General features: G+C 47.2%; 1 protein-coding gene across 1 annotated transcript; it reads right to left on the bottom strand.

Moving 5' to 3' along the window:
* Positions 1–1,259: 1,259 nt before the first annotated feature.
* Positions 1,260–13,298, bottom strand: dlk2 (delta-like 2 homolog (Drosophila); the record flags this gene model as incomplete). The annotated part of the gene is made up of 6 exons (XM_050071684.1): positions 1,260–3,459; positions 3,542–3,686; positions 3,770–3,900; positions 4,273–4,330; positions 10,892–11,001; positions 13,273–13,298. Coding segments are annotated over 6 exons (1,242 nt in total), but the record flags the coding sequence as incomplete, so codon positions are not given.
* Positions 13,299–13,508: the final 210 nt, after the last annotated feature.

The raw sequence follows: 13,508 nt of genomic DNA, 5'->3' as shown, positions 1-13,508 counted from the left end.
TCTGTCAGCGACATACACTGCTAACACAGGACGGGTTGTTTTAATTGACTGAGTTGATCATTAAGCCATAGTGATGCGCGGATCGGCTCTGATAGCACCCGAATCAGCATGTACGCATCAACCATCCAGCCGTTACAACATGATTGAGCTAGCAAAGCAGTTTTGTGTTGCTAACAGCAGCAGCAAAGCTAACATCAGGACGTCATAGTCAATTATTAGCCTCCCGTTGTCAGATACGACATGAAACTACTCCAGTTAGCTCAATCATGTTGTAACTAAGACATCCGCTGGAAAAAATATTTTTTTCACGGACCGTTTATTGAGTTATTGAGTTATTACAGACACCGCTAACGGCTAACGGCTAACAGCTAATGGTTAGCCTAGCTAATCTACAATAACCATTGTGTTTACAAACATCAGAGTAGTCTAAACGGTGATATAGTGATGTGAGAAATGTGATATATATATATATATATATATACATATACATAAATATAGCTAAACTCAGCAAGGTAAACAACATGATTCCCATTTACACAGTGGTGCTGGACCGGAAGTGTCGCACAAAAAAACAGAAGCTGGCTGCGTTCTGTTTTGTCTCCGTGTTTCCGTGAAAAATAAGGTGAACAGAAGCTAACATTAGCTGATGTGTTAAAGAGCTAATGTTACAGGGACAACAACTGCAGCCGGCTCAAACGTGATTGGTCAATATCACGCGGACTACAAACAGCCTACAACCGGAAACCAGGGCTCTTCCTCTCTTCTTCTGGATGCAAGATCTCCGAGGTTTGCCTACAGACTCTACATTCACTGAAAGCGCGGTCTTCTTTCCAAGAGCAATTGGGAAATAAAACGTGGAACACACCACCTGTTATAGCTCAAACAGGATCATGTGATCATACCTCTGTCATCTCTGACAGCTGTCCCAAAGCAACCGAGCACGACAGCAATTAGCTGGCCTTGCTCCGTTAAAATAACTTTAACATGGCCTGAGCAGCTTAAGGTAACATCTGCTCCTTCTAAAGATGATTTATGATTTATGATGACTTATTAAGAGACACTAACACATTCAGCAAACATTTAACATAACTCAGTATTAACTGTAGCTCCATGTAAAGTGAATAAATGTGATGTTTCCAGCTGGTCCTCCGCTCGTCTGCGTTGATGACGCTGTTTACACGTTGTTGTTTTTTTATTCTAATTTATTAAAAACTGAACTAAATATATAATTCAAGGTATGTTGCTGAGTTTATTTTATAATGAGCAATTTTCTAATGTAGGTTGAGATGAAGTCAGACGGGGAGAGACAGGGATATCACGCACTGACGCTGAGTGACGCACCTGTCAGTGTACGTGTCATTGTCTTCGCTATGTCTCGTGAAACTCTTGTGGTATTATTTCTCATGTCATGGCAACAGGAACAATCCCTTTTTGTCCTGGTCACATGTTCAACACACAGTTGCTGAAGACAAACATGTAGCTCAGACTGGTTGTTGGTCTTCACAGACACAGACAGTGCAACAGGTACCAGAGCTCCACAGAGACATTTTAGAAAATGCTGAGTTAACGTTATTTGTTAATAATAAACTGAAGGCAAATGACTTTGGAAAAGAACCAGCGTTGGCGGTTAGCCACCAGGAGTAGCCACTGGGACTAACTAGCTGAATGCTACCTCTGCTATCTCACAGGAAGTCCCGCCCATAATTATTTCTGCAGTCGTGCCCTCAGGAATAAGGTGGATAGAGTCCAGGATGAAAAATGCTGATGTCACCTTTAATACAGTGAAGACGTGGACAGACAGCTCAGTGACAGATGGATTTATGTGTGTTAGTTTGTTCCAGAGTTTAATGACAGAGACTCTGAGGTCAGAGTTCATGTTTGCAACACAGAGAATAAAAAACATTTGTTTTGTTACCATGACAACCAGTAGCTGGTTAGCTTAGCTTAGCATAAAGACTGGAGACTGTCCAAAGGGAACGACCTCTGGAGGTCACTGACCAACATGTTGGTTTAGAGTGAGAACGTTCATGTGTTGATGAACGCATCACTTCCTGTCTCTGAGCTGCTGACAGTCACAGCAGCAGATAATAAATTAACTCTTTATAAGCTGGTCCAGGTTATTATACGAGTCTGTAGAGTTAAACACTGTCAATAAAGTTCATTCAATTTGTTTCAAACAACAAGGTGTGTAAAACATTCTGTCCATCTGATCACACACACCTGTGTCTGTCTCCAGGAGTCTCCAGGTGTTTCTAGGAGTTTGTCACATGAATTTCAGAACTACAGAAATACATCACTGAGTTCACTCTTCAGTCTCCAGGTTTTTACAGGTGTCTCAAGGAGTCTCAAGGTGTTTCAGGTGTTTCCAGGTGTATTAAACAGCAGCACAAAGCCTTCAGTGTCTCCTGTGTGATGTCTGATAAATGTCCTCAAGTGATGTCTTTTGAGTCAGCGTCTGGGGGGCGGAGTCAGAGTGGAGTGACACCTTAGCAGCTGCAAGTGCACTGTGGGTGATGTAGGCTGCTGCAGACAGAGTTGCACTGTGGGTGATGTAGGCGTCAGGTTCTGACTGTGGAATAAATAGAGGATCTCTGGTTGTTGTTTGTGTCACATGATGAATGTAACATACATGTTGATGATGTCGCACATGAACAGTTCAGGCTCCTCCCCCTCTGTGTTTGTTTTCTCTAAATGACGTCAGTGTTTAGTTTCTTCTTCTCTGGTTCTGCTACGTTCAGGAAGCTGATCTGACACTCTGGCTCGTCCTGTTGTGCTCGCCGGCCACTCTTCTGTCCTCGCTGCTGTGATGATGATGATGATGATGATGATGATGTGAGTGGCCAGAAGGGGGCGTGGCCACAGTCCCTGCAGTGACCCTGCAGAACAAGGGCAGCGGTTAGCACCACCACACCCAGCGTCACCCCTGCCAGCACCAGCAGGACAATAAGCTGGACATCCGACAGGCCGCCACCGCCGCTGCGCTCACTCACTGTCACCTTTAACAGCCTGTCGCCATGATGACTGCCGTTCCTGCTACCAGTGGTGTTGCTCCTCTGGGTCTTAGCCCCACCTCCTCCTCCTCCCTCCCACCCCAGCGTCGTCCAGCTGGGCTCGTGGCTCCTCAGTGGCGTCTCGCAGGTGGCCCCGGTGTAGCCGAGTCGGCAGACGCAGTGGAAGCCTCCAGCCCGGTCCAGGCAGCGTCCGGCGTTGAGGCAGGGCCGGCTGGCGCAGTCGTCTAGGTTGACAGTGCAGAAGCGCCCAGTGAAGCCGTTGGGGCAGATGCAGGAGAAACGGTTGACGCCGTCCAGGCAGGTGGCGCCATTGGCACATGGCTTCATCAGGCAGTCGTCCACGTCAGTCTCACAGCGCGGCCCTGTGAAGCCCACCAGGCAGCGACACACCAACTCCGCCGCAAAGCCGTCAGCGTCCTCGCACAGACCACCATTCTTACAGGGAGACCTGGAGACAAAACACACAAAGAAGAAACGTGTTCACACTGATCATGTGACGGCGCCGAGGGTTAATAACGAGCCTCTCTGACCTCCTCTGGTGACACGGGCCGGTCTTCAGCTGACAGTCTCGGCCGTGGAAACCCTCAGGACACAGACAGCTGTATTCACCGCTGTCCTCCATTACACAGGTCGCTCCGTTCTGACATGGCTGCCGCTCCGAGCACGCCATCAGGTCTGAAACATCAAACATGAAACATCCCCTCACCTGTTGGCCCAAAACGTTTCCACCTCTGACCCATACAGTAAACAATGCTAACCTTTGTCACAGAAACGTCCCGCCCAGCCCACCACACAGCTGCACTGCCACGGCTGCTCACAGGAACCATGAAGACAGCCAGGCATTGGCACACAGCGCTCACAGCGCTCGCCGTCCCAACCAGGGTCACATCTGTGGACACAGAGACGGACAGAGACACGTTATGATCCTCTGCAATCTCTCCACTTCCTGCCGGAGGATCCAGACGTTTTTCCAAACCAGGTGAGAAAAATAATCCCTCCAGAATGTTCTGGGTCTCCGACCAGCTGGACGCACCTGAAGAACCTCTGCAGGGAGGAGTATCCTGACGAGTATCCTGATGTAGGTTAGGGTTAGGAAAGTTACGTACATATGTAAGGTTACGTAGATTAGGTTCAAGAAAGTAAAGGTCCATACTTCACGTAAAGTTACGTAGATCAGGGTTAGGAAAGGAATGTCATGTATTTAACAGTGGATTATTGATCAGCTGGTTATTGATGAGTGGATTATTGATAGATGTCTCACCTGCAGACTCCGTTCTCGTCACAGCGACTGTTGGTGACATTACAGCTGCAGTCACTTCCTGCAGAGAAGAAGAAGAAGAAGAAGAAGAGACAGATGAGGTCAGACCTGTTTGTTCCCATCAAACTGATGAGCAGCTCATGAGGTCAGAAACCTCAGCTGCTGTGTAAGATGACCAGGATGATCGCCGCCGCCCCTTAAACCACGCCCCCCACCAGCACAAGACAAACCCACCAACGCTGTGGTTATTTGAGCTCTGCGACGCCACCTGTAGAGACTAAATATGAGGTTGAACATAACAATGATCCACTTCATCTATTTACTGTTTTATATTATACACTAAGATGTGATGTCACCCTGACCTGAACCTTCACTGCCGCTCACATTAAAGACTGCTGAGCATGCTGGGAGTTCAACCAGCAACCAGCAACACTCCCACTGTGACCAGTGTGTCAGCTGTCAAGGTCTCTGGTGAGACATTAGCAGCAGACACTTTGACCTCTGACCTGCGGCGGTGGGTCGGCCACGTGTCTGTCTGCCTGTCAGAAGGACAGCTGGACAAACAACAGTCAGACTCACAGTAGAGACAGAGTCCACTGTGGACACACGTCCTCACAGTCAGGATGCAGACTGTGAGGAGGCTGCTGGGTCACTGTGTTACTGTTTGTGTTCCTGATGGAGTCTGAGTGTCCTCTGTATGTGATCCACCAACCAGCCCTCACTGTAGAGAGAGAAACACTTCGTCTCCTCACATTAAAACAGCTCAGCTAACTAACAGAAGCTGATGGAGAGTTATAAAGTTAATATCAAACACAGTTTGTCTTTATATTGATGTTGAATTAATAAGAACACTGTCGACATGTGACGCCTTTTATCTCGTCCTTCTACAGTCACGTGTTTTCACTGACACGTGCGGATTAGTTAAAATATCAGATTATTTAAAAGGAGTTTGCCGTCATATTTTCCACCAGGAGCAGGACAGGAAATAATCTCTAAAAGAATCCAGCTGGACGGTGTCACACTTCAGCCTCTTTACAGTGCAGGTGTTCATTAGTGAGCGCTCCACCTGACAGGTGACACCTGCAGGTTACTGCACAGCTGTGATGTGAGCTGGTCTCAATCACAGTCTGAACAAAGTCCAAAGAAACTGAGGAGGGATCTGTCCACAGGATGGACAGACGGATGTCGTGTTGAGTGTGGAAGTGTTTCCAGGTGTTTCCAGGTGATGCATGTGTGACACATGTTTTATAAACTGTCCTCTGAGGTCTGATAAATGTCGTAAATTAACTTAAGTACTTTTCCTTCAAATGAGAAGCTGCTGGCCTTACACTCATCGTGTGAATAAAGACAAAACAAGATACAAGATAAGATAATATAAACTTAAGATAAGTTAATCACTTACTGATCTGCAGAGGATAAATAAGTATAAATTAATAAAGATAAGAATAAATAAAATATAAAACTCTCAGAGAAAACAGTTTGAACTCAGCTGGAGAGATTAAAAAGTAAATTCAGGAGGTAAAAATAAAAAATGAATGTAAAGATAAAACAGCTGCTGTCTGTGTGTGTGTGTGTGTGTGTGTGTGTGTGTGTCTGTGTGTCTGTCTGTGTGTGTGTCTGTGTGTCTGTGTGTGTCTGTCTGTGTGTGTGTCTGTGTGTCTGTGTGTGTCTGTGTTAATACTGGACTTTCCCAGCAGCACTTGAACACCTCCTGTGTAATAGAATGAGTCAGTGAATGCATCACTTCCTGTCTGCAGGTGGTTATCAGAGGCTGATGGTTCATATTTAGAGTGGCGGCCGTGACCTCTGACCCCAGGGCTCCGAGCGCAGGTGAAGTGAATCCGATGGTGGGTTCAAGTGTTGGTCGGAATGTAGGAGTATTGTTTTCAAAGGAAGTCCTGACAGAGAGACAACAGGCTCGTCCTCGGAGCTCTGACCCGGGAACGCTGGGAACGCTGGGAGCAGCTGAGGGGGGGTGTTAAGTGTTATGTGAGAAGATTCAGACGGCAGCGAGCGCAGGGTTAATCTGACAGCTGGGGGAGTCCGGATTAACGGAGAACAATAAACTGCCGAGCGCCTCTGAGCGTGCTCAGTGAGGATCCACATCCGTCCAGCCCCGAGTCAACGACCAGGATTTACTGCGCCTCATTCAGGAGCGCCGGGGCTTTACAGACTCTGTAAATCAACAACAACAGGTGGGGTGGGGGGGGTTATATTTGGAAGAGCTGAGGAACACCGAGGGGCCGGGGGTCACCAGGGACCGACTGGGACCATCAGAGAGCTACAGGGGCTGACTGGGACCATCAGGGGCCATCAGGGACCAACAGGGACCATCAGGGACCAACAGGGACCAAAAGGGGCCATCAGGGACCATCAGGGACCAACAGGGACCATCAGGGACCAACAGAGACCATCAGCAACCAACAGGGACCAACAGGGACCAAAAGGGGCCATCAGGGACCATCAGGGAGCATCAGGGACCAAAAGGGGCCATCAGGGACCTTCAGGGACCATCAGGGACCAACAGGGACCATCAGGGACCAAAAGAGACCATCAGGGACCAACAGGGACCAACAGGGACCATCAGGGACAAACAGAGACCATCCGGGACAAACAGGGACCAACAGGGACCAACAGAGACCATCAGGGACCATCAGGGACCATCAGGGACCAACAGAGACCAACAGGGACCACCAGGGACCATAAGAGACCATCAGGGACCAACAGAGACCATCAGGGACCAACAGAGACCAACAGGGGCCAACAGAGACCATCAGGGACCATCAGGGACCAACAGGGACCATCAGGGTCCAACAGGGACCAACAGGGACCAACAGGGACCATCAGGGACCAACAGGGACCATCAGGGACCATCAGGGACTGACAGGGACCAACGGGGACCGACAGGGACCATCAGGGACCAACAGGGACCAACAGAGACCATCAGGGACGAAAAGGGACCATCAGGGACCAACAGGGACCAAAAGGGGCCATCAGGGACCAACAGGGACCAACAGGGACCATCAGGAACCAACAGAGACCATCAGGGACCAAAAGGGACCAACAGGGACCATCAAAGACCAACAGGGACCATCAGGGACCAACAGAGACTATCAGGGACCATCAGGGACCAACAGCGACCATCAGGGACCATCAGGGACCAAAAGGGACCACCAGAGACCATCAGGGACCAACAGGGACCAACAGAGACCATCAGGGACCATCAGGGACCATCAGGGACCAACAGAAACTATCAGGGACCAACAGGGACCAACAGAGACTATCAGGGACCATCAGGGACCAACAGCGACCATCAGGGACCAACAGGGACCATCAGGGACCAACACAGACCATCAGGGACCATCAGGGACCAACAGAGACCATCAGGGACCAACAGGGACCATCTGGGACCAACAGGGACCAAAAGGGGCCATCAGGGACCATCAGGGACCAACAGGGACCAACAGGGACCATCAGGGACCAACAGAGACCATCAGGGACCAAAAGGGACCATCAGGGACCATCAGGTACCACCAGGGACCACCAGGGACCAACAGGGACCATCAGGGACCAACAGGGACCATCAGAGACCAACAGGGACCATCAGGGACAATCAGAGAGCTACAGGGATCATCAGGGACCATCAGGGACCAACAGGGACGACCAGGGACCAACAGGGACACCATCAGAGACCAACAGGGACCACCAGGGACCAACAGGGACTATCAGAGACCAACAGGGACCATCAGGGACCATCAGGGACCATCAGGTTCCAACAGGGACCATCAGGGACCATCAGGGACCAACAGAGACCATCAGGGACCATCAGGGACCATCAGGGACCAACAGAGACTATCAGGGACCAACAGCGACCATCAGGGACCAACAGGGACCATCAGGGACCAACAGGAACCAAAAGGGGCCATCAGGGACCATCAGGTACCATCAGGGACCACCAGGGACCACCAGGGAACACCAGGGACCAACAGGGACCATCAGAGACCAACAGGGACCATCAGGGACCATCAGGGACCAACAGAGACTATCAGGGACCAACAGGGACCATCAGGGACCAACAGAGACTATCACGGACCATCAGGGACCAACAGCGACCATCAGGGACCAAAAGGGACCATCAGGGACCAACAGGGACCAAAAGGGGCCATCAGGGACCATCAGGGACCAACCGGGACCATCAGGGACCAAAAGGGACCATCAGGGACCATCAGGGACTGACAGGGACAAACAGGGACCAACAGGGACCAACAGAGACCAACGGGGACCATCAGGGACCAACAGGGACCATCAGGGACCATCAGGGACTGACAGGGACCAACAGGGACCATCAGGGACCAACAGGGACCATCAGGATCCAACAGGGACCAACAGGGACCATCAGGGACCAACAGGGACCATCAGGGACTGACAGGGACCAACGGGGACCGACAGGGACCATCAGGGACCATCAGGGACCAACAGAGACCATCAGGGACCAAAAGGGACCATCAGGGACCAACAGGAACCAAAAGGGGCCATCAGGGACCATCAGGGACCAACAGGGACCAACAGGGACTATCAGGGACCAACAGAGACCATCAGGGACCATCAGGGACCAACAGAGATTATCAGGGACCATCAGGGACCAACAGGGACCATCAGGGACCAAAAGAGAATATCAGGGACCAACAGCGACCATCAGGGACCATCAGGGACCAACAGAGACCATCAGGGACCATCAGGGACCATCAGGGACCAACAGGGACCATCAGGGACCATCAGGGACCAACAGAGACCATCAGGGACCATCAGGGAACATCAGGGACCAACAGAGACTATCAGGGACCAACAGGGACCATCAGGGACCATCAGGGACCAACAGAGACTATCAGGGACCATCAGGGACCAACAGCGACCATCAGGGACCATCAGGGACCATCAGGGACCAACAGAGACCATCAGGGACCAAAAGGGACCATCAGGGACCAAAAGGGGCCATCAGGGACCATCAGGGACCAACAGGGACCAACAGGGACCATCAGGGACCAACAGAGATCATCAGGGACCAAGAGAGACCATCAGGGACCATCAGGGACTGACAGGGACCAACAGGGACCAACAGGGACCAACAGGGACCATCAGGGACCATCAGGGACTGACAGGGACCAACAGGGACCATCAGGGACCATCAGGGACCAACAGGGACCAACAGGGACCATCAGGGTCCAACAGGGACCAACAGGGGCCGACAGGGACCAACAGGGACCATCAGGGTCCAACAGGGACCAACAGGGACCAACAGGGACCATCAGGGACCAACAGGGACCAACAGGGACCGACAGGGACCATCAGGGACCAACAGGGACCATCAGGGACCATCAGGGACCAACAGGGACCGACAGGGACCATCAGGGACCAACAGGGACCATCAGGGTCCAACAGGGGCCGACAGGGACCTACAGGGACCATCAGGGTCCAACAGGGACCAACAGGGACCAACAGGGGCCGACAGGGACCTACAGGGACCATCAGGGTCCAACAGGGACCAACAGGGACCTACAGGGACCAACAGGGACCAACAGGGAGCGTCAGGGACCAACAGGGACCATCAGGGACCATCAGGGACCAACAGGGACCAACAGGGACCATCAGGGACCAACAGGGACCATCGGGGACCATCAGGGACCAACAGGGGCCGACTCAAGTGACATCACAACACCTGGAAACACCTTCAGCTTTAATTTTGTCGTCATGACAACGACACGTTGAGGTTAAACAGATCACATGATTAATAAATTTCTGTCAGACATTAAAGTGACGAAGGATTTGTTTCATTGATCCGTTACATGAATGTTTCTGTCAGCAAAACAACAACATGAACATAATGATTCATATTAATAACAATAATAAACAATAATAACAAAGACGTCCCACAGACGGGCGTCAGTCAGTCAGTCAGTCAGTGAGTCAGTGAGTCAGTGAGTCAGTCAGTCAGTGAGTCAGTCAGTGAGTCAGTCAGTGAGTCAGTCAGTGAGTCAGTCAGTCAGTCAGTGAGTCAGTCAGTCAGTGAGTGAGTGAGTGAGTGAGTGAGTCAGTCAGTCAGTCAGTGAGTCAGTCAGTCAGTCAGTGAGTCAGTCAGTCAGTCAGTCAGTCAGTCAGTCAGTCAGTCAGTCAATCAGTGAGTCAGTGAGTCAGTCAGTGAGTCAGTGAGTCAGTTAGTCAGTCAGTCAGTCAGTGAGTCAGTCAGTCAGTCAGTCAGTCAGTGAGTCAGTGAGTCAGTGAGCGAGTGAGTCAGTCAGTCAGTCAATCAGTGAGTCAGTCAGTGAGTCAGTGAGTCAGTCAGTCAGTCAGTCAGTCAGTCAGTGAGTCAGTGAGTCAGTCAGTTAGTCAGTCAGTGAGTCAGTCAGTCAATCAGTGAGTCAGTCAGTGAGTCAGTCAGTCAGTCAGTCAGTCAGTCAGTCAGTGAGTGAGTGAGTGAGTGAGTGAGTCAGTCAGTCAGTCAGTCAGTCAGTCAGTCAGTCAGGCAGTCAGTCAGTGCGGCGAGCGTCCCTCTGCAGCTCTGTCAGCAGGTCAGACCTAACTGAGGTTCAGTTCCTGCAGCGAACATGTGACCAGGTGACCTTACCTTGACCCCTGCAGGACAGGACGAGGACGAGGACGAGGACACAGCAGCTCAGCAGGACGGCTGCAGCTCTGGCTGAAGACATGGCGGAGATGTTGGGGGACGGAGACGACCTGAGACAGAGGAGACAGACGTGTTGGATAAACACAAGGAGGCTCCTGAAAGGTGAGACGTCTCAGCCAGGTGTGAGACGCATAAATCAGACGACCTGCCGCCGCTGTGGGATCAGCTGTTAACACGTGTAACACTGCACGCGCTCACACACACTTCCTGTCCAGAATTCTTCCTGTTTACTGTTAAATCAGACCTCAAATCAGAACTGTGTCCCTCAGCTGGACTCATCAGGCGCTGACCTGCAAGTCTGTGATGAGGGCGTCACTGACCCGTCTCCCTGACAGGAAGTTTATCATCTGTTTGTTTTATTAATTTATTATTTACACTTTGAATCCTCGTTAAACGACTCGTTAGTCTTTAATTACTAAACGTTTTGATGCCGAAAGAAAAACAAATAATTATTTTCATTCAGTTAGATTTTAGTTGGAGGTGACATCACATGACATAAATCATTAATTAATTAAATGTAATTCAAGTAAATTCATTTGATGTAATTTTTAATTTAAATGCTGTATTTAAATTGAATATTTTTGATTAAATCAAATTGACGTAGACAATTAAATCTAAGTAAATGATTTGAATTGAAGAAATTAATTTCATTCAATTTATTAAATGTGATTTAATTAAAATTATTATCATTTATTTATTTATTCGAATGAATTAAATCTAAACCAATTGATTATTTTAATTAAATCAATTTGATGAACTAAAATAGAATTAAATGAATTAATTTACTGATATTTTAGGATGTTTGAGTAAATTTGATTCACTTAAATCAGGCTAATTTAATGAATTCGTTGTAAGTATATTATTTGATTGAAATTAAATTAATACATTTGTTGTAATCTGATTGAATTTACAAAGATTAATTAAATGTAGCCTAATTCAAATGACTTATTTTAATGACATTTATTTGATTAATTATAACCAAATTAAATTGATCTATTTATTCATAATTCAACATTATTTGAGCTAATTTGGTTCAATTTAATTATTTTATTAATTCAACGTAAGTGAATGATTTTATAAGAAGAAATTAATTTTATTAGTTCATTAATTTCTTTATACAGATTTATTAATTTCCTTAATTTATTCAAATTAACTAAATCTAAATCAATTTATTATTTTAATTAAATTCATTTGATTAACTATAATCAAATTGATTTAATTAATTTGCTGACATTTAACTACATTTGAGTTAATTTGATTCAATTCAATTAGGCTAAAATAATTAATTAAACATAGGTGAATTGTTTGATTGAAATTCGATTGCATTTCCAAAGATAAATTCAATGTTGCCATATTAGAATGATTTATTTTAATTACATTTAGTTGATCAATTATAATCAAATGATATTGATTGATTCATTTATAATTTATTATATCTGAGTTAATTTGATGTCAGTTAATGTAAGTAAATGATTTGATTGAAATAAATTAACTTACATTCTGACTTCATGAATTTTATTTAAAAATGTATTTATTTCATTAATTTATTCAAATACATTTAATCTAATTTTTTTTGATTAACTAATCAAATTAAATTGATTAATTCACATTTATTTTACTACATTTGAGTAAATTTGATTCAATTTCAATGAAAGTAAATTATTTGTTTGGAATAAATTAGAAAAAAAAGGAATTTCATTAATTTCATGTTATTAAATTCACTTATTTAATTGATTCTATTCAAATTAATCAAATATTATTCAAGTGATGAATCACTGAGTCTGAGCTTTCACGTATCTGATTGGTCGACACAGCGTCTTGACGGATGATGTCACAGGATGTTGCAGTAGGAGTCAAACAGTGCGGTGATGCAGTGGTTGTGAACGCAGCCTGCTCCTGTTCATCATCAGATTTGAGTAAATTCAAGCAAAAAGTAAAACGTACACGTTGTAAACAAATTATTTGTGTAATTTCTTCACGACCTTTTGTTTACAGTTGAGGTTTTTTGTTTGATTTCCTGTGACACAAACTTCTTGGACGTTGTTCAGGACATGAATATGTTACACTGCACGTTGGCGCCTCATTGGCCTTTGAATCTTACGTTAACATCGCCACCACATCGGAGCGCAGACGCTCCTGTAAACAAATACATGTAAACAGGAGAGCTGCGGTCTCACCTGGTCCAAGATGGCGGCAACAGATTCCAAACTAACATACCGGCTGATGTCAACACGTCAGTGACATGGACAGGAAGTTCTGAGAGAGACACTGCACACCTGGACCTGCAGCAGCCAGGAGTGTTTTCAGCTTCCTGTACCTACCTGCTGCTTCCTGTTTCTGTCTCCTCCTCCTCCTCCTCCTCCTCCGTCTTCTTCTTCTCCTGCTGGTTTGATGTCCTCAGATCTCCTCCTTGTTTCTCCCGTCAGACCTCGTCATGTTGTTTGTTTGTCTCTTCTTCTTCTTCTTCTTCTTCTTCTTCTTCTTCTTCTCCTTCTTTTTTTTCTTCGTCCTCCTCTTCCTCCTGCGTTCAGCTTCAGTCTGTTCAGCCTGTTGCTGT

This window comes from Epinephelus moara, chromosome 19 (genome assembly GCF_006386435.1).
Source record: "Epinephelus moara isolate mb chromosome 19, YSFRI_EMoa_1.0, whole genome shotgun sequence".
Lineage (NCBI taxonomy): Eukaryota > Metazoa > Chordata > Actinopteri > Perciformes > Serranidae > Epinephelus > Epinephelus moara.
The sequence above is the reverse complement of the archived record's forward strand: the minus strand, read 5'-3'. Positions and strand labels throughout refer to the sequence as shown.